The 22,129-nt window shown below is 44.6% G+C and overlaps 1 protein-coding gene across 5 annotated transcripts in view; it reads left to right on the top strand.

Annotated features, from left to right (window-relative positions):
* Nucleotides 1-4,304, top strand: part of COL6A3 (collagen type VI alpha 3 chain) — a 114,464-nt gene extending 110,160 nt beyond the window's left edge. For all 5 annotated transcript variants that reach the window (XM_050916464.1, XM_050916459.1, XM_050916463.1 and 2 more), the window contains 2 exons: nt 1,956-2,126; nt 3,479-4,304. In XM_050916464.1, coding sequence (XP_050772421.1) covers nt 1,956-2,126; nt 3,479-3,519 — 212 coding nt within the window. In that variant the 3' untranslated portion in view covers nt 3,520-4,304. The remainder of the gene's footprint in view (nt 1-1,955; nt 2,127-3,478) is intronic.
* The last annotated feature ends 17,825 nt before the right edge of the window (nt 4,305-22,129 follow it).

Genomic DNA, 22,129 nt, shown 5'->3' with positions numbered 1-22,129 from the left:
TTCTAACCAGGAGGTGTCATCTTTAATTACGGCACCATCTGACATCGTGAAGGCTTCCGGGTAGTGAATGCATGGTGGAGTTCTGACCTTTGGCTGAGCTATGCTGGACATCAGTGAGGCAGGGGCTAGATCCCAATCTCCAACAGTTTACAAAATATGCCCCTGTTACTGTGAGAAAGCGACATAGCTATGTGGAGCTATTTAAGGTGAGGTAAATGTTTCCAGATCAGTTTCTCTATCACACATACAATATGGATACTATAGTAAAATCAGCGCCAAAAATATAGTCACCTAATTTTGAAATTTGCTATCCATCATGTCACACCCTTGCCAAACCCAGACACAGCTAATGCTAAGGAACAACCCTTTAAATTGCCCCCTGCTCACACACACAATCACATCTGTCCACATCTAGTGGACTCATTTGTGACATTCTCGGTGAGAGGCCGCTCTATGCAGCCGGAACAGTTTGGTGCCAGGAAAACTGGAAGGGAAAAATGTAAATGTAAACTTGTCAGGAGAAGAGAAAATACTGTCCTTTGGGAACAGACTAGAGAGGTCAGCATGCAGAATTTGCTTACAGCCATTGGAGAAGATCCAGCACCACTCCACCATTGCTCTGTCCCTCGTCACTAGATGTGAGTTTGTTCCCAGTGTAGGACTGGGGAATGAGACTTTTTCACTCCCGCACCTGAGCAGCTCTCGCTACACAGACTAGCCTGCGCAGGCCTGAATTTGACCTGGCCTGGATTTTAAAAAGGACTGGAAGTGGGCTTTTGGTCAGCATTGTTTGGAGTCAATGTCCAGCTTCTCTCTTCCCTAGGCACGTGAGAGTGGGGAGCAGACAGGGCATACAGCCGCTGGAGTTTCCAGTCCCCTCTGACACCACTGGGTCGCATACGCTGACGCTAGTGCAGCCTGTTCCAATTCCACAGCCAATTCCACTGGCTGGTGCATACGGGAACACAGACATAGCCCTGCCCTCTCCTCATCCTCATTCTTGGGGATACTTGGAAGAAGCAGGGACTATGTTCCCATCAAGATTGTGGCCAGCCCCTGAGTAGTGCAAATGGGGGAAGGGGAAGTGCTCCCACACAGGGGCTGGCCAGATCATGTGCTTCAGAGCTTCAAGTGATCACTTGCAGAGGCCAGGAAGGAATTTTGTCCTCCCTGGAATACTTTGCATAGTTGCAGGGCCGGTGCAAGGAAGTTTCGCACCCTAGGCAAAACATCCACCTTGTGCCCAGCCCGCCCTGCGGCAGCTCCCCGCCCCCCCCACCCTGAGATGCCTCCCCCGTGGCAGCTCCCCCCCACTCTGAGGTCCCCCCTAGTATAGCTCCCCCTCCGGGGAGCCGTGAGGCACCGCCCCACCCCAGCTCACCTCTGCTCCGCCTCCTCCCCGAGCACGTCGCCCCCGCTCTAATTCTCCTCTCAGGCTTGCAGCGCCAAACAGCTGATTGGCGGTGCAAGCCTGGGAGGAGGGAGAAGTGGAGCAGCGATCGTGCACTCAGGGAGGAATGCTGTAAAATAAATTTGGGGGCACTGCTTTTTGGTGCCCCCAAATCTTGACGCCCTAGGCAACCACCTAGTTTGCCTTAATGGTAGCACCGGCCCTGCATAGTTGGCTAGGTAATTGTGGATGGGTGATGGCAGTTCTGCCTTTATCTGATGCAGCAGCTGCTGCTGGCAGGACTCTGGAATGATGGACCAATAATCTGAACCTGTCATTTGTATGTTGTAATAAGGAGATTGTCTCTCTAATCCTGCATGCCATATGTACCCAACGATCCATCTGTCTCAGTCTTCCAAGCATGCACTTTTTGAGAGGACACATCTGTCTTTGTGTCAAATGGTATCTCTGAAACCATGGAAGTACAGGAGCCTGTCTGGAAACGTGGTGGTGGTGGTTGCATTTATCAGTTGCTAAGTCTTTCTCTTTCTCTGTTTATTTGTAGTCGCAGATATCTGTAGGTTGCAAAAAGAAGAAGGAACCTGCAGGAATTTCACGCTCAAATGGTACTATGACTCAGAGACCAAGAGCTGTGCAAGATTCTGGTATGGTGGCTGCGGTGGAAATGAAAACAAATTTAACACACAGAAAGAATGTGAAAAAGTTTGCATTCCTGGTAAGTGGAGTCCCTTCTGCCATTACGCATCTCCATTTGGCTACAATGGCTAGAGATGCAGTGGAAGTGTTGGCAGTTAATCATCACTTAAGATCATGGAGCCAACTCATCAGCTAGTGTAAATTGGTGTAACTCCACTGACCTCAATAGAGCTGTTCTGATCTACACCAGTTGTGGGTCAGGTCCATAATAGTTACGGCATCAGGAAATTTTCACTTCTGATGTGATACCAAAACACTGGCTTCTGATTACAGAATGCTCCAAAACCTGTATCACATGGACATTCCAGAAATAGACTAAAGGAGCTCAGATACCAATTCTGACAGTGACTACAATCCCTTTTTCCACACAACACCTGAGCTAAACCCCATTCAAGTCAGCAGGAGTCTTTCCATTGACTTCAGTGTGCTATGGATTAGGGCACAGGTGCACTGAATTATCCTTCTTGAAGCCTTTCTTCCAAGAAGGGTCTTGCTCCTGCCCACTGGTTGCTGTGGGCCAAAATTTCGAGTGTAGCTTAGTGGAAGGACTTGCTGCATATGGGGAAGACACTGGACCTCAGCCCATAAGCAGTCATCCCAGCTGGGGTCTTGCTGTGATCACCGGCCTTCTATAGATTAAATTTGTGTACAAGAGATCTGTGGTCACGGAAGGACAGAGGAGAGCTGGCAGGACAAAAAGCACCCTATATTGTGTGTTATAGCATAGTTGTTTAATTTAGGACATGAGAGTACACAGAAAAGACATCAGTCATACCCAGACCTGGGATGACAGCTCATCCTTGATGTGTTCCACACTTCCATAGCCACGGGCACATCTCTGGGGCATGGCCAGAAATATCAGGACATCTCCTGGTTACAGTAGTCAGTCAACCCTTGTATAAACTGCTTCAGGAGAGGTCACTTGGGTGATGACCTTGAGGAACAGCATATTCAGGGCTGTGTTGTGCTCCTTGCATGTGCCCCTAATAAAAGTCAGCACATCTAGTTTCCACCCTGACCCAGGATCTGCATGTGCTTCAGGAACAATTTCCCCCAGGGTGTTGTCCCCTACTCTGCTGGGAAATAACTCTGCAAGGTGCAGCACACCACCCCTTGCATGACCAGGCTCCTCCACTTGCCAATGTGCTCAGGGTAGGGTCTAGGCTCCATGGATGCCTACTCACTCCCCATCCACCTGCCTCTGAGGGCAACATCTGCCCCGGCCTGATCCTGAGCTGCTGTTGGCATAGCCTGAACACAGGCTGTAAAAAAGGGGTTTTCAGTGCCTAAATGTTGCCTTGTTTGGGGCTGTACGTGCAGGGTCTCCTGGCCACTCAATAATGTTGTTTTTTCTCTCCATTCAAATTTCAGCTCACATTAATCCTGGGATTGTCACGACAATAGAAACCTAAAGACAGCAAAATATCAACACATACCTCTCAGAGAACCAGGAGTCAGCCAATGCCAACTTACCCCTTTAGAAGCTAAGGGTATAGACTACCGTGCACTGTACTATTTCATGCTTTAAATTCCAAGCAAACCTTGAAGAGAGTGTTTTGCTGCATGACCTATCAATATGGTGCTAAACTGTTTGTGGACTGAGTACTACATGTGTCCGGGTTATAGTGTATACCTTCAACATTATGTAATAGTTATCCACTACAGATTATTTTGTTTGAACATGTCTACAAACTACCATTTCCTTCAGATTCTGGCATTATGCCTGTTTATGGCAATGTAAAGTCTAGAAAATAAGGACAAAATAATTTCACTGCAACTGTTATGTACTTGCTTGTATCATTTTCATAACTGAGCATAACTTTAGATGGAAAGCCTATGTGTAAAGGAGTCATTAATTCTGATAAACAGGCAGTTCAGTTTTTCATTCTGTTTTTACTCTTGCTCGATTCGACTTCAAACTGATTCTTCTATATGCATTTGTGACATATGTGATCAATCAAATCAGAAAAGGGAAAAAAAAGCAAGATTTCTGAATACAGATGCACTGCTGTGACCAACTCCTCAGTTAAAGAATTTTTAAGTCGTGATGTAGAATGTTTTTGGCATTCCTCTAATGTTGTGTGTTGTATCTTTTTTGTTTGTTTGCAGGGCTGGGGATTTTTTTTTAATTGTGGTTTTTGTTTTTAGGAAGTCTATACAAAAGAACTTTTAAATAAAGTCTACTGGAGATTTTGAATCTCTTGTGGTTTCATGCCATCTTTTACAATCGTGGATGGTTTCTTAACTTCAGTGGAACTACTCCCATGACCAACATTGGCACATAAAGTCAGAGTCAGAGTCTGAGGCCAGAAGGAACCACCGGATTATCCAGTCTGACCTCCTGTATAGCACATGCATAGGTCTTTGCAGGATCAGAGCCTCAATCATTGACCAAAATAAAAAAACAAGGAACTTAACGTGGATTTTAGAGACCGAACAATACAAATACTTAGCTCTTCTGTAGCAATTCTCACCCATAAACCTCAAAGCACTTGACCAAGGAAGTTGGTATCATTATCCTCATTGTATAGATGGAGAAACTGAGGCATAGTGGACAAGTAACTTGCCCAAGCTTACCTAGTAAGTCAGTGACAGCACTGGGAATAGAACCCTGCTCTGCTGAGCTCATGTCTAATGGCATAACTATTGGACCATGCTGCCTTGTAAAAGATCATAAAATACTGATTTCTTGTGTGGTTCAGTAGCCAAGACCCTGACTTGAGGTTTGAGGTGACACCCATTAAAGCCAGTGACTACACTCCCATTGACTTCAATGGGTGCAGGCTCACACCCTTAGGAAGCTTCCAGGGTAAAAAATACAGCTGGCCCATGCTCGTAGGCAGGCTAGGAACAGTGACCTTGATTTCAGCGAGCAGCCTCAAGGTGTGTAAATGAAACTTTGCACACACCTTTGCCCTTACTTTTCATGCACTGTTACCTGCCTGTCAATGCTAGGATTGGTGCAGAGTTGTAACACCCCCTTCCCAATCGGTAACGGGAGTGTACCTCCTGCACTGTCCCTTTGGGAGTTGTCAGCTGCTCACTGCTCCAGATCGGCCAGTTCCGAAGGAGAGTGTGCGATGGGCCAGGGCTTGCCACCTCACCTTCTTTGGTGTGATTTTCATGTCTGGGTTACTATCAAGGAGTACCCCGATGTGCCCCTCCCAGGGCAAGGACTGCTGGTGTAGCTGACAGGGAGCAGGAGAAGGCCCTATGAGCCAATGCTGCCCTCACACAAGGCCCAGCATGCACCGCGCTCCATGTACAGAGTCAAAACAGAATCGAGGAGGCATTTTATGAAATGAGAGGAAAGCTTCCAACATGAGGATGAGTCACCTAGAGAAATTTGCCTGCCAGGCCGGATGATGCTGAAGTGAAGTGTCAGGATCTGGGTTCTTATCCGAGCTCAAACAGCAGCTGAAATCAGATTCTAGAGCAAGCGTCTGAATCGAATTGGTGGAAGTCACATTGTGTCTGGCTCCTCACCCCCAGCACCACTAACCCTGCACTCCCTTGGTCTCTCCCTTACCCTTCCTGTCCTCTGGTTCACATGCCTTCAGCGCCCTTGTTAAGCAATTCAGGAGTGAGGGCTGTCCAACTTCTCTCATGGCTGTCTGGCTGCTACTGGTCTACAGCACTAAGAGTCGTTGGGGAGTGGGTCTCTAAGGTGCCACAAGGACTCCTCGTTTTTGGGGGGCAGTGGTGTGACAGCAGCCCTACCAACACACACATAGGGCAGTGGGGAATAACACTGCCCTCCACACTGACCTGTCAATCCAGCAGCTGCCCCAGAACCCCCCTTTTCAGGCGTTGGGTTCATTTGGATCCAGGCCTCAGAAGATGGATCTGGATCCTTCTGTTTTACAGGAAGTTAGACTAGATGATCAGAACGGTCCCACCTGGCCATGAAAGAATCTATCTTGTAAGAGAATTCAGTCACAGCCACAAGGGCCATCAAGAAACAGATGGTATCTTTGGGTTTTCCTCCTTACCCAGTCTGGAAAAAGTCTGCAGAAAAGGAAGGATCTGGAGCTGGAATTTCGGATATTTCCAGTGCTGCCCATGGCAATTGTAATATTTTAGGACCTGGTGTTCCCAGATCTAGTCAAGACGATTCTAGAAAGCTATTGGCCAAGGCAACGCTTTGAAAGTGAACTGTGTCACCTTCGCTTGCTTGATCAGATAATCCCGATGTAGATCAACAGGCAGATGAGTGATGGTCACATCAGGAATTCATATTAGGCAAATTAGTATCATCATATTGAGTCATACCCAATCAAAGGGCATTCATTGCCTTTGAAAGGATCCCAAAAGCCTAACAGGTTAATCCAGAAAAAGGGATCCCACAAATCTCTGTAGGATCAGAATTAACATTTGTTTCCATGGGGACAAAAGCCAGAACATATTCATAGCACTAAACAGAGTGAAAAAGTAATGCTCAGATGATGACTGGGTTACATTTGATCTACACGTCTTCTTCTGATACCCCAAGTGCCATTAACACTACATCTGTGATGTCAAAGAGCCACAGTCACCCCAGTAGCACAAAGAATGACCCATGTGAGCTCCATGTGCCAATGAGGACTACCCAGGTGTGGTTTTGGCTACAGGCCCTATCTCTAGGGCTCTGCCAGAGTGGTCAGCTTTAAGTTCTACTGGTGAATGAAGCTGCACTTCAGGTGTGCAGTATCAGCACATCCCCGGTCACACTCCCAGCTCAGCTGTGCTGCTTCAGTGTCCGGTCCCTTAGCAAACTTTCCGCTGAAGGGAGCCCAGCATGACTGCTCCAACCTGTGCAGTGAATAGAAGTGGGATCTGGCCCCAGACTCTAAATGGGGAGCTAGTATTGGTCCCTTTGGGTATTTTTCTGGAATGTGCAGAAGGCCAAGACTGTTGTCTCACAATAGCTTTTTAATTGCGGGCTGCAGGAAGATTAAATATCTGTTTCGGATCCAGTATATGGTTTTCGTGAGAGCTCTTGGAGAAGGGCAGCTGGATTATATTTTCCATCTGCTCCAAAATATTTTACATATTGGAAAAACCAGGTTGGAATGGCCCAGGCACACAAATACAAGCAAAAAAAAAGTCACTTCAGAGGAGGATTTAACCATTGGAATGGTCAAGTGAAATCCCTGGATCCAATGGGGTTAGAGGAAAGCACTCTGTCCTTTGTCGGGCCTTTATAGGCAGAAACAATAGAGCTTGGATTCGAGTCATTGGTGTGACTCAACTTGGATTTGAGTCATTGGCGTGACTTAGTCTAATACGGACCATGTATATTAATAGGTAAACATCTTTTATGGGGGATTTTTAAAAATTGCCTTTGGGAAAGGGACTGGTCTGTAATTAAGGCAGCAGTGTTACCAAAGCATTGTATTGTATTATTAACATTAGGTTAGCACCTGGAGCAGCCAGCTGAAATTGGCCCTATTCTGCCAGGCATTGTACATGAACATAGCAAGAGGCAGTCCCCGCCCTAAAGAACTTGCAATGTAAACAGACAAGACAGATATAGGTTTAGATGGGGGTTTGCTCAGGATCACATGGCAAGTCAGGTGGCAGAAGGAACAGATCCTATGTGTACTATCTCCCAATCCATTGCCTGATGCAGGGCACCATGCTGCTGGCCTTTTGGATGACATCAGCAAAGCAGGCAGTGGGATAAATCTGTATTCTGTACCGATACAGATGCACTAAAAGCAATCACTCCCGCTGCCCTTTCTTTCCATCCCACCTGAGTCCTGACTCTTCTCTCCCTTGGCTCCCCCTACTGTTCCCTAGTGTGTATTGCATTTACCGGCTCCTGTTGTAATCTATTCAATTCAGACACAACAGAGAGATTGTTTGGGGCTGGAACGCAATAGGGGTAATAACGTAATATAAAACGGTGCCGTTAACTTCTGGTCTACAAAGATAAAAGGACATAAGGCGGGAGAGGAAGGGCATGCTCCAAATATAAACTTACCACAAAGAATTCAAAGTTTCAGCAGATGGGAAAACAGAGCAGAAGAGCTACCAGGAATGGCCTGATAAACAGCAATGGTGCTCAGTAACCACCTGCTCTGAAGAGTGTTAAAAATGATTCACCGCATTAAGGAGGAGCTAAAGTAAAAAAAAATGTATTTAAGCTGGGACTTAAAGAAAGTGACTTGGGGGCTGGGAGAGTCTTTCCAGACCCTCAGTTCATGAGTGATTCCTAAGTGTCAGCCCTACCCTCATGTCCAAAAGGTCTTACTCCATGATGTCACTGGGAGTGCCCTGCTGCCCTTCAGAAGTGAAGGTATCTCAATCCAATCTTACGTGTGCGGTGCATGGAAGGAACAAAGAGGATGCAGGAAGCGTGCTCTACTGGATAAAACATTGGATTCGGATCCTGAGTGCTCACTGGGCTCAGCCACCAACCTCCAGTGTGACCTACTTTGAGCCTCCATTCCCCATTTGTGAAGTAGGGGCACTTCCCTACCTCTTCAGGACGCAGCAGGGATAATCCATTAGTGATCGTGAGTTGCTCAGAAGAGAGAGGTGGTAGATATGACAAGAGATGAAAGAAAAGTTAGGAGGGGATGTGTCTTGTGTATCAGTCATGGGACTGAGTCCCAGAAGTAGAACTGGGTGAAATTTTTCTTACAAAGCCTTTCCACACCAACCAATGGAGATCAGGGTCAACCAAAACAATTCACAAATTCCACTTGATTGAGGCAAATTGTTTTGGAAAACAGAAGAAGTGTTTTTCAGGAATGGCATTTCCAAAACAAAACATTTTGACTTTTTGCTTTGGAAAAACATTTCATTTTGGATTTCCCCTCAATTTTATTTGAATTAAAAAAACACTTAAAAAATCCCTCAAAACTGCAACAAAAGGTTTTGTTTTGATCAATTTTTTTTTTACCAATTTGGCCAATGATAGGGGCCATAGAAGTCCACACAAAGAGAGAGAGAGCTGGAATATGGCACCAAATATTTCTTGAGGCTGTCTTGAGCATGTAAAAATGATTGCCAAGATCTTAGCAAACTTGAGAGAGGACTGGCCATTTATATGCATAGCAAGAAGAGAGTTGTAATAGTTTACTCTAAAAAAAATTTCTTGGGAGACAAAACTTTATATTTCAGTGCTTAAGACAACCACTAACCACTATTAGGAATTAAGATGAGACCTTCATGGGGCAGGTTATCCAATAACTACCTACTGTAGGGTTTCTTGCACCATTGTCAGAGACAGGATATTGGACTAGATGGACCACACAAGTGTTCCAGCCGGCAATTCCTACATTCCTTTGACTCAACTTTTCCAGCATTTAAATTTGCCCTCTGTGGCATCATCATTCTTTTAATCACCATACAAAAGTGATTAATTAAACTGGGGGAATTACATTATTTTCCATTCGAACGCTCCACGTCGTCCACAGAGAACCAAGATGTTTGTCTCACCAATTTTCAGGAGATTTAGGTTTTGGCTCTGAAATCAAACATGGGCATCGGAGGGCGAAGCCTAACTTATGCAGTCCAGGTATTGTGCCATATGCAGAAGCAGCTTTCCTTCCAACCAAATGTGTGGAGAGGTAAGTCAGTGATTTTAGGGTAGTTTAGTGTCTGGTTTCCCTAGCCTCTGTTTGCCAGAAGCTGGGAATGAGGAACAGAGGATGAATCACTTGATGATTCCCTGTTCTGTTCATTCCCTCTGGGGCACCTGGCACTGGCCACTGTCAGAAGACAGGATGCTGGGCTAGATGGACTTTTGGTCTGACCCAGTAGGGCCATTCTTATGGTTTCTGGCGCAGTATGAAACATCTCACTGTGAAGACACAAAGCAACACGTTGCCTGTTTGACTGAAAGCAGAGATAAGCACCAGGCTGAATAGTGTTGGTATTTGATTTGCTATTTGAAGCAGTACAATAACAAGAAAAAACATAACTGAAGAAGCTCTTAGACAATGAACCGCATAAAAATAAAAGCCATGTAAGTGAAGCCAGAGGTGCTCATCTACTGTACAACAAATGCTGTTTTATTATCCATGTTGTCATAAACAGATAGCTAAGGGTTAATGTCTCTTTCACCTGAAGCACCTGACCAGAGGACCAATCAGGAAACCGGATTTTTTCAACTTTGGGTGGAGGGAATTTTGTGTCTGAGGTCTTTGTTGTCTGTCTGCCTGCTTTCTCTGAGCTTTGGAGAAGTAGTTTCTTTTTTCTAATCTTCTGTTTCTAAGTGTAAGGACAAAGAGATCAGATAGTAAGTTATATGGTTTCTTTTCTTTGGTATTTGCATGAATATAAGTGCTGGAGTGCTTTGATTTGTATTCTTTTTGAATAAGGCTGTTTATTCAATATTCTTTTAAGCAATTGACCCTGTATTTTGTCACCTTAATACAGAGAGACCATTTGTATGTATTTTTTCTTTCTTTTTTATATAAAGCTTTCTTTTAAGACCTGTTGGAGTTTTTCTTTACTTCAGGGAAATTGAGTCTGTACTCACCAGGGAATTGGTGGGAGGAAGAAATCAGGGGGAGATCTGTGTGTGTTGGATTTGCTAGCCTGATTTTGCATTCCCTCTGGGTGAAGAGGAAAGTGCTTTTGTTTCCAGGACTGGGAACAGAGAGGGGGAGTCACTCTGTGTGGATTCACAGAGCTTGTGTCTGTGTATCTCTCCAGGAGCACCTGGAGGGGGGAAGGGAAAAAGGATTATTTCCCTTTGTTGTGAGACTCAAGGGATTTGGGTCTTGGGGTCCCCAGGGAAGGTTTTTCAGGGGGACCAGAGTGCCCCAAAACACTCTAATTTTTTGGGTGGTGGCAGCAAGTACCAGGTCCAGGCTGGTAACTAAGCTTGGAGGTTTTCATGCTAACCCCCATATTTTGGACGCTAAGGTCCAAATCTGGGACTAAAGTTATGACACATGTGTTTCACTGGTCTACAATTTTTGAGAAGTCGTCTGCTTCAGAGATAAAATGTGCTATTTATTATGTATTTTGATATGCTGAATTCAAATATGACAATTAAAACAACTGATCGGCTACTGTTTCTAAGATATTTAAGTTTTTACATTTTATGTCTATGTATATTGTATAGATAGTAGAGTTTTAATCATAAATTGTAAACCTAGGTCTTTTCATGTGTTTATGGTTGCTTTACATGATAATATTTCACCTGTCCTGTTTATGTAACACTTTAAAAATCAGCAAAAGAGTTATATAAATATAATTCATTATGAAACAAAAGGCAAAAAACTATTATGTACATAGTTCAGTCCTATTCAGTGTCTACTCGGCACTTCTTGGTTTGTCTCTTGTATTCATTAAATGGCGCATCTCTTGTCACTGTCCAGCAATAGTCTGCAAGCATTGATGGGCTCCATTTGCCCTGATAGCCTGCCAGGAGATTCCGCTGCTGTAGTCTGGAGCCCAACAGCTCTGCCTTACTCTTGGGTAGTTCCAAATCCCTGACAAGGTCATTCAGTTCACCTTGTGTTATGAGGTGTGGTTCAGAGGAGGAGGATGGGAGAAAATGTGGGTCCTGTGACATTGATGGTTCAGGACCAGAAGTTTCATCCTCTTCCTCTTCCTCGTCTGACTCAAGTGAGAATGATTCTGGTGCATCAGGAACCGGCAGTCCTTCTCCGTGGGGTACTGGGCGTATAGCTGATGGAATGTTTGGATAATGCACAGTCCACTTTTTCTTCTTTGACACACCTTTCCTAACTGGAGGCACCATGCAGAAGTAACAATTGCTGGTATGATCTGTTGGCTTTCTCCAAATCATTGGCACTGAAAAAAGGCATAGATTTCCTTTTCCTGTTCAACCACTGGCGAAGATTTGTTGCACAAGTGGTGCAGCATATGTGTGGGGCCCTCCTCTTGTTCTGATCTCCAATTTTGCAGCCAAAATAAAGGTGATAGGCTTTCTTAACCATAGTGGTTATACTGCGCTTTTGTGATGCCAAAGTCACTTCACCACAAACATAGCAGAAGTTATCTGCACTGTTCACACAAGTACGAGGCGTCTCTGCTCACTTTGGCTAAACAGAAATGTGTTCCTTTGCAAAATCAAACACTGACAAATAAAAGAGCAGGACTGTAGCGAGGGGGCCCCACTCCCCCTCGCTGGCCAGAGAAGGTGCAGCCATGGGCTGAGGCCCCGTCGTCTGTCCCCTCCCCCAGGAAGTCAAGGGGCGGGACAGGAAGTCCAAGGCCTGTCCCACCTGTCCCCGCCCCCGCAAGTCAGGGGGCGGGACCGGAAGTACAAAAGCCCGGCCCCAGAGCTCAGTTGGTGGGAGGCGGCCAGAGAAGGCAGACGCTGGGGCCCGAGCTCCCGCTGGGCCCGGCCTACCCCGCGCCCGGTATCCGGAGGGGTACTGGCTGGACCTCCCCTGGGGTCAGTACCTAGAGGAGCCGCCGGAGCTGCCCGATGCTCGACCGGTGGGGGAGTGGTCTGGACCTCTCAGCACCTGATACCCCGAGGAGTGGACGGGACCGCCCGACACCCGGTACCCCGAGGAGTGGACTGGACCTCCCGACGCCGGACACCCTGAGGAACCCATGGTCTGGGACCCCCTGGACAATGCTGGCACAGAGCAGGTACCCAGTGAGGGGGAGATTGGAAGTGGCCCAGAGGCAGCCGACTCCAGTCAGGCTGCAGGCTCACCTGAGCCGATGTCAGTGTGTTTCGGTCAGGATCCCCCACTGACCGCTAGCAGCGTTGACCGCTGCTAGGGCCCCGGGCTGGATCACAGTGGAGTGGGAGGGCCTGCGTTCCCCCTGCCACCCCTCCAAGGGTGGCAGACTCCCCCTCCCCAGACCTGTGGAGGCTATATGCTGTTCCCCTGTGCTCAGCCCCACTGACGAGGCCCGAGCCTAGACTGTGGGTGTTGCCCTGCCCTGCCTAAGGGCCTGGGTTTATATATATACTGTTACCTTGTCGCTCAGCCCTGCTGAAAGGCCTGAGCATAGAATGTGTGTGTTGCCCCGCCTTGCCTATGGGCCTGGGCCACTTGCTAACTGTTGTGGGTTCACTCCGCCCTGCAGCAAGGGACGGGCCCCGAGTTGACGGAGCGCAGTGGGCCAGTGTGGCTCCCCTCCACCCGCAAGGAGGGTTGAGGCCCGGCGCCGCTCTACTACAAGGACACTGTATGATTTCTAGAGCTGATATAGGGCAATTTGTTCAGCAGAGTGATGTAAGCTTCGTTATGATTGCCTCATCCATGACTTGTAGGAATAACATGATGCAATTAATATCATGTATGATGCAATACCAGCTTCAGATTGCATCATTCATTGTTTTGTCTAAAAAGCAAGTACTGTCCAAACCCAGTCATAGATTTATTCATAGATCCAGTCAAAGATATATTTTAGTCATTTCTGGTTTAAATTGAGATCCCTTCCCTTTATAACTGACTTAACCTCCGCCATTCCCAAGTCAAGGGTCGTATATACTGACCCAATAGCATATCTTGAAAACTAGAGCCAATCAACAATTTTAAGCGTCATTTTCGTTCTCAGTGACCCAGAATTAGTAAGGTTGGACTACATTTATTTCAGAAGCATTTTGGCTGGCGAGCAGTGTTATATGATAAAGCGCCATCTCCATTTCACTCTAGAAACGGGTTCATCTCAGTGGAGGGCAATATAATGTCTAAGGTATTCCCTTTGTGCTACACACTAGGGAAGCATATCGGAAGACAGGCCCTGCCCTGAAGAGCTAGCCAAAATTTTTCACAGGATAGGGTTTGAACATTTTTTTTGAGTAATTGTTCAAATGTCTCCTTTTGGCATTTGGGGAATGGAAATTTCGCTTTTTGAGTCAAAATGAAATTTTGTTTAGTTTAACATCATTTTTAGTTAAACGTAAAACACGATCTAATTTGAAATGAAACATTTTGAAATGATCAAAACAAAATGTTTCAATTGATCTCATAAAATTTCTTTTTGCCTTCAGATTTCTGGTTCACAAAAATTGCCAAGGTTTTGCGTTTTCCTCCAGCTTTGGGATGGGAAAATTTTTCAATATCTCAAAAATTCTTAGGATGGGGAAACCATTTCTGCCCAGCTCTCTTTACAAGCAATAAGGTGCTTTCCCTGGGTTCACAGATCTATAGAGTTAAAGGCCAGAAGGGGCTATTTTGATCAGCGAGTCTGACTGGGCTGGTTGAAAAACAGGAGGAATATTTCAGCAAAAAATGACTCAACATTTTTCCCAATTTTTTTCAAATTAAAAAATTTGAAATTTCAAAATGGTGTCAACAGTTTGGAATTTGACAAGTTGTGATGAGCCCTAATAAAAATAGAAAATTGAAAAAAAATATAGGACGTGCAGAGATTCCTGTACAAAGTAGAAACAGATTCCAGTGGCCAATGCTCATAAGTCTTGAAATATTTTGATGGCTTCCTTAAGGCCTCAACTCCTGGAGACAAGTGAAAATCCTGTGAAAATGTGAACGTTCATTAATATTGTAAGATTCTAGCACTCATGGATGCAGAGAAAAGTTTGAAAACTTAACTTGAGGGTTCTCTAAAGATTCAAAAACAAGGAGAGACATAAATACATCAAATCTCTATTTTTATTTTAAAAAGCCATGATTTTACAGGCCAATCTCATGATTTTTGGTGATGATTCTGAGGAAGGTGCAAGGAATTCCCTTAAGGGGAAATTTCTTCTTTATCCCTGCAGTGAGTGTTTGGCTTATGCCTTGAAGAATGAAGTTTTATATCTCTTATGCATTATTTTTATCCTACCTAGTGTGGAACTTGTCCTTATCCAGATAACTAAGCCTTTAACTGAATTCTACGAAGCTTGTGAATAAGGGTGTGACTTCCAAGCAACAGTGCTTCTTAGCTTCAGGATACCAAATGACGCTCATTTTCCATGTGATTCACAATCTATTCCTGCCTCTCCCCTCAGATATGCTCCATATTGCAGGTGCGTCACTTTCAAAGCTAGACCCCACCAATTCTTCCCAGACAGCTCCCCCACCCAAAGAGGGATCATCACCCTGTCCACAATAGGCTCCTTTTTTTGCTCTCTGTGGTGCATGTTCAACGTGGATTTTCCTTTTCTTCACTCTCCCTTTTGACTGTGTTCCTCTGTTGATGCAGAGCTGTTCTGGCTGGGGTTCAGGCTCGGAGGAACTGGCACGAGACAGCGGTCTTGCACAGTAGACAGGAGGTGCCAAGCTCAGCCTGGTCTGCCTTGGCAGCCAAGCTATTCAAACCTTTATTTGGACTTGCCTCCTCGCAGGTTTCAAGCACTTAATTATAAAAGGGGCTGGTGGGGTGGGGGAAGGGGGTTGTTTTGAGTTGTTGGGGTTTTCTTTTTTGTAACGCCCTCATTTGTTTGCGGCTGGTTAGTCTAGGTAAAAATTCTCATGTACAAAAAGGCCCCTTTCCAGTGTAAAAGGGCCTTTGTACTCCCAGAGCCGTGCTCTAGAAGTGCCTTAGTGTAAATGCAAATCGGGATCTGACTAGTGCATGCTGCCTGAACGAGCTAATCAAAGGACTCTGTAATTGGAAGCAGGGAGGTTGAACTGCTCAGTGATCTCTCTCTCTCACATAGGACTGTATTTCCTAGTGCATCTGCCTGGGGGAAGGCGGACTCCGTGGAGGATGGTTTCATGTGATTAGTTATTTGTGATCTGAGTGCACACGGGCTGGAAAGGGCCTGCCTGAGAAGGGATCACCTATCCTCTCTTTTCACTCCCAGCACATCAGGCATCATAGCTCAGCTTTCTCGGGCCTTTTAAGGAAGCACATCATGTCACTGGAATCTGTTCAACGGCTGCATTCTGGCTTGCACACATGGAAGCGATTGTCGGTCAGCTGAGAGAGCATCTGCCAACGTGGCTGGGGACCAAAAATAACTTGGTGCAGCTCTTCAGAGGCCTTTGCAGAAGCAGCTCGGTCCTGTCTGTCACTAGCAAGCGTTTGCTTCATCGTGCCGGCAGCCAAACTGAACTCGTGGATATATTACTTATCTCCAGCCATTACATTTTCCCTCCTTGTGCTTCCCTGGTCTTCAAGCGAAGCTGTCCAGTTTTGAGCAAAGTCTTCTCACCGGGGCTCAGAGCTTGTATCGTACTATTCACTTACTACTGGGCCCGATTCACAATGCTTATTGAAGCCATTCATTTTTAACTAAACACTGCTGCAGAGATATTGGTCTTCCCTGACGGGCTGTGACTAGATTGGACTACAGCAAAGGAGAATCAACAGCTTCTCCACAATGGAAAAATTCTCTGTGTCTAACTAGTCTGTTCTCTGTATCAGAAATGGGAAAACCTCTCAGGGATCATTCTTATATCACAGAATCATAGAATAACAGGGTTGGAAGGGACCTCAGGAGGTATCTAGTCCAACCCCCTGCTCAAAGCAGGACCAATTCCAAACTAAATGATAAAATCTGATCTCCTACTGTGAAATCTGGTGTTTTGTATGCTATCATAGAATATCAGGACCAATTCCCAACTAAATCATCCCAGCCAGGGCTTTGTCAAGCCTGACCTTAAAAACCTCTAAGGAAGGAGATTCCACCATCTCCTTAGGTAACCCATTCCAGTGCTTAACCACCCTCCTAGTGAAAAAGTTTTTCCTAATATCCAACCTAGAACTCCCCCACTGCAACTTGAGACCATTGTCCGATTATCGAGGCAGGGAAACAGCACCTTTCACTGTTGCCCATTAAACACAAACAAACAAAATTACTCATGGCAAACCCAGGAGCAGAATTGTGTAAGTTCTCTGTGAAGGATGGTTTGTGGCTAGGACACTGGATTGGGCCTCAGAGGAGGTGGGTTAAGTTCCTGACTCTGGTCCAGACCCATGTGGCCCAATTGGAATACGCTTCAAGGGGTCCGCTCCGGGTTTTCCACAGCACCAAAGGACCTCCCACCGCCGAAATGCTGCCAAAGACCCCCGGAGCAGGGTTCCTTTAGGTGCAGGCATGGGGCCTTCTTCGGCGTGGAGCCTAATTCCGGGGAATCAGATGAATCAGCTTAAAGTCGGCCCTGGGTGATATCCAGTAATGTTCTATGCACAGGATCACAGCTTTCATTCACAGGCAGGCAGGAGGTTTCAATGTCTTTTGTCATAACCTATAACTCTTCCAATCTCAGTGTAGTCCAATGAGAATACTGTATCTGAATTTTACCAGACAAAGCAATTTCTGATTCTTAAAATCTGGATTGAGAAAGTCTAAAAATAACCACCAACCTTTCCAAAAACAGGCAAAGCCACTGGGCCTTCTTGAAGCCAGATAAGTAAAATAAATATGGAGTTTCTAAGACAAACTGCTTTTCAGGTAGGATGTTCCACAGTATGGCTCAGACAGGGGGACACTCAGAGAATTGGGTGTGCGATAGGTAGTAATGCTAGTAAAGGTTTTCAGCATCTGGAGGCTATTCATTGACAGGAGTTGAACTTAGCCAGTTCTAATGGACAACTGCCGGTAATGTCCCGTCACCTTTACAACTAGCTCCCTTGCTGGCAGGCTCAGCAGTTAGACTGAGGATTGAAAGAGCAGAGAGACTGACGAATAAAGGTGGAGAAACAGAAAGAGTGAGTGGATGACTAGGAGAAAGGGAGGAGAAATGAATCCTGGAGATTCAGGGAGATGGACAGGTGGGAAATGTTAAACAAATTGACATGCAAGACACTTACATGGACAGATACTGGAACCTCTCTGAATCTTGCTACGTTATTGGCAATGGTTTTTAAGTGCTCAATGCAACATCAGGAAACATTTGGTACTGTGTTCTAGCTCTCTGTTTCTATAGGCTCAAAAAAATGACAAAAACAGTCCCTGCCCTGATGAACTTAACATCTAGAAGACAGACCTGGAGAAGACATGAAGTCCTGGGACACCCAGAGGCAGAAGTAACTTGTCATTGTTTTTATAATGTTAAAGTGCCATGAGGGGATCTAGAGTGTCCTTGTAGAGACAGGACCAGCATCATATAAATCCGCATCAGAAAGGTCTCATCTAAACTACCTAACCATCCCTGAACAACTTCCAAGGTCATTATTTTTTCCTCCTGCTTTCAAAGAACAGACTTGTGCCATTAATAACAGAAGGCTTATGCACCATCTGCTGCATGCTATGTCTTTTCCTTAAGCTTTACAGTATCTGATGTTCCCCACCCCCTTTGGAAACAAAGATAAACAGACATAACCAAGGCTATGTCTAAACTTGGATGTTTATTAGTACAATTTATGTCATTCAGTGTGCACAGTGCTGTCAGCGGGAGAATCCACTTGTTGGAGGTGGGTTAGTTATGTTGATGGAGAGCTCTCTCCTGTTGGCATGGAGTGGCTACTCAAGTGCTCTTAAGGCAGCACTGCTGCATTGGTACCGCAGTGCCGCTGTACGCTTGCTAGTGTAGACATGGCCTGAGATCAAAGCCAATGCCCATCAGTACGTGAAAGCCAGTATTATGGAGCAGAGAATGCTTCCATTTAAAGAAAGCACCTCAGCGAAGTGCGATTCATAGAGAATTCCATGGACTCAGCATAATTCAGGCAGGTTCTATACACGCATGTGTGTGTGTATCGATTAGGGAGAAGCATAGATTCTGAGCACAGAGCAAGAGAGATCTTCTGAAATGTATTGCTAGTTATGGAGACACCTCATCAAAGACTCAGCAATTCTACTCCTGGCAAACATGACTTGACATCATTGTTCATGCAGGGTCTATTCCCTCTTTAGCTTTTTCCTTTTTATGGGCTTTTAGGGAAAGATATGTGGATGATTAAGGGACTGATTCAGCTCCCACTGAAGCCAATGGGACTTTAATAGGAGCTGGATTGGCTCCTAAATACTTTATTGCAGAAGAAGTACAGTCATTTTTGAAGGGACTGAGACATCAACGATCAGGACCATTTCATAAATTCTCTCCCCCCGCAAGGCTCTGCTCCATAGGTGCTGGAACTAGGAGTCCTGCCTTGAAGTAGTAATAACTACCCAAATACATGGTTTCTAACTTCAGCACCCCTAGGATAAAAATTGTTCCAGCACCACTGCCCTGCTTTTCTTCCCAATAATTGATATTTTTAGTCAGAATAGTTGAAGTTCCCACACTAAATCAGAGCTCTGACTGTGCTCACAATATGCATGATATTTGCCATTTGCCCTGCATGAGCCATATCTACCTCTGTAAACATCTACAGATGGAAAGTGCTGCATTATTCCTAAGCACTATTATTATTCTAATAAGCATTTACATAGGCTAGTGATTGGCTGGCACAGCAAACACTCTTAACTCTAGCATTAAACTTTTGTTTCATCAGATTGTGTCATTTTTTACAGAGATACTCACAGTATCAGTAGTTGGATGGGGAAGGTTCTGTGGCCTGAAATGTGAGGAGGTCAGACTAGATGATCATGATGGTCTCTTCTGACCTTGAAGTGTGTCAGTCTAAGCCCTTTTCTCAACTCACTTAGAAGTTCGCAAGAATACATCTTTTTAGTCTAAAAATTGGGGTGCTGATTCACCGGCCACTACAGAATTTTCATGTATTTATTTATTGTTAATTTAGAACAAAATTGGTCGAACTGTTTTTGATGTACAGTTCAGTAAAAATGTACCACGCTTTCACCTTTTGAACATAATGAACCTGTGAGAGCGAAAGGTTGGTACAATTCTAAAGAGGGCTATACCCATTTTAATAGACATATAAGAATAACCATTTATATCAGATTGTATAAAAATAGGTATGTAATAAATCCTCATGCTTCATAGAATAAGTCAAAAACTAATTGGTGACTATGGGTAAATTATTCTATAGCAGATGAGCATGGAGTTCCCTGTACCTTCCGCTGGAAAAAGTCTTATCATGGCTGCTATCAGACAGCATACTTGACTAGATAGGTCACTGGTATGAACAGGAATAGCAACTCCTACGTCTGTGACAGACCTGGGAATCAATTCCATAACTCTTGAGGATCAATCCCTGGCCTTAAAACACAAGAGTATCTTGAGTTCAGTAGGTGATGATTTTGTTATACAAAACCCCTATATGATGGGTCTTATCTATACAACAGTGGACTGATTCTCTCCTCATGCAGTTATGAAGGCTGAGATCAACTTGGATACAATTACTATCTAGATTATACTGAATGCTGGTGTTGGGTTATTTTGTTAGGAGGGCCTTGACTTTTCAGTGCCACACTGGTCTAAAAAGAGTTGGGGCTTTTCGATCGCTACAGAATAGTGGAAGGTTGCTCTACTGTCTCAGGCATTTGCAGGAGGGGCTTGGTTGCATGGCCTTACTTTATTTTGGAATGGAGATCTCACACCGTTTAGTAAGTCTTGTAATTTGACAAAGCTAGTAGCATTTGTAAACCACTCAGACCAAGCCTTCAAGGTCGTTTGAGGACAACTGAGCTAAGGATTGCGTTTTTAGAACCGTTAGGGGGTTTATCAGCTCCACAAGGGATAGCTGCCAGACCAGGGAGCCCTCGGCATATACCCAAGATGATGGAATGCACAAACCCCATTGGTGAAGCTTCTGGGACTTGCAAATTCTCCAAGCCAATTAACACTGAATTATTTACTATTTATATTACCATAGCACCTGGAAGTCCCAGTCAGAGACTAGGACCCCATTGTGCTAGGCATTCTACAAACATAGAACAAAAAGATGGTCCTTGTCCCCAAAAGCCTACAATCTAAACATCAGACATGGGACAAAGGATGGCTAGACCGACAGACAGAGAGTACAGGAAAATAAGACGACTTCATTAGTTAGCATGAAATGCTGTTGTCTCCTGGATTTTTCCATCTTGCCCTTTTCTTTTTATTTCTTCTCTATACAAACGCACACAGGTAAATGAAATGCAGTGTTGCTTGTTCAGGTCAAAATATCAAGCATTCAACAGTTAAAATATTGCAATAGTTAAGGTTGCTCCTGCCATGTCTAATTCTGCGAGGCTGTAAATAAGTAACATTATAGAACATTTTGTACCGCTGCTTCCCTTGTAAAATGTCCTTTTTCATTTCATCCCTCCATTATTTATGTATACTGAAACATTTTTGGTTGTGAAATGGAGCAGAGTTAACTACTGTTGTGGCAACATTTGGAATTTACTATCTCCTGAGCATTCACTGTCTCAGCCTTTACATTGCACTAATGCTAGAGTTTGGCCTCTAATTATATCCACCCTTGAAAACTTTTATAAGAAAATCATAGTGGCTCTGAAATAATTTATTAGCTAGTATTAAGTTTATAGCCTCTGTCAATGAAGTCAGTCTAAGCATGAAGCACTTAACTTACATATTGAATCCCCTTCGTTTCAAAAAAGTACTATATACTGTTGATGAAATGTCATGTACTATAGATTTTGATTCTTAAAAGGCCAAGCTTTTAAAAAAATAGGCATCTAAAATCCTCAGTAATTTAGAAAATCAGGGCACTTATTTAGGTACTTAAATATGGATTTAGAAACCTAGCTTGAGGCAGCTAGCCCTACATGGAAAGGATGGTCCTGTAGTTAGAATACTAAGCTAGAACTTAAAAGATCTGGGTTCAGCTACTTCCTCTACCACAACGTTCTGGGGGACCTTGGCCAAGTCAGTGAGGCCCAGCACCACAGAGGTAGTTAGGCTCCTAACTTCCTTTCAACTCAATGAAAGTTGAGAAGCTAAATACCTTTGTGGCTCTTGGCCTAGTCTGCCTGGTGCTCAGTACCCCATCTGTTAGGGTGACCAGACAGAAAGTGTGAAAAATCAGGACAGTGTGTGTATGTGTGTTAATAGACACCTGTATAAGCAAAAGCCCCAAATATTGGGACTGTCCCTTTAAAATCAGGACATCTGGTCCCCCTAGCATCTGTAAGCATGGGATAATAGCACTTTCCTATCTCAAAGAGCTGTGGGTGGCTAAATACATTAAAAATAGTCAGGGGCTCGGATGGCCCAATAATGGGGACCTTGTAAGTACCATAAGGAGATAAATCTTAACTTGGAATGATGTAATATTTGGCGTTCTCTCTCATGTTTGTTATGTTAAACATGTAATGATCTCTTTGTATTTATTTCCTTTGTT

This window comes from Gopherus flavomarginatus, chromosome 10 (genome assembly GCF_025201925.1).
Source record: "Gopherus flavomarginatus isolate rGopFla2 chromosome 10, rGopFla2.mat.asm, whole genome shotgun sequence".
In the NCBI taxonomy this organism is placed as follows: Eukaryota; Metazoa; Chordata; order Testudines; family Testudinidae; genus Gopherus; species Gopherus flavomarginatus.
Note: the sequence above shows the minus strand (reverse complement) of the source record. Positions and strands in the feature narration are given on the sequence as shown.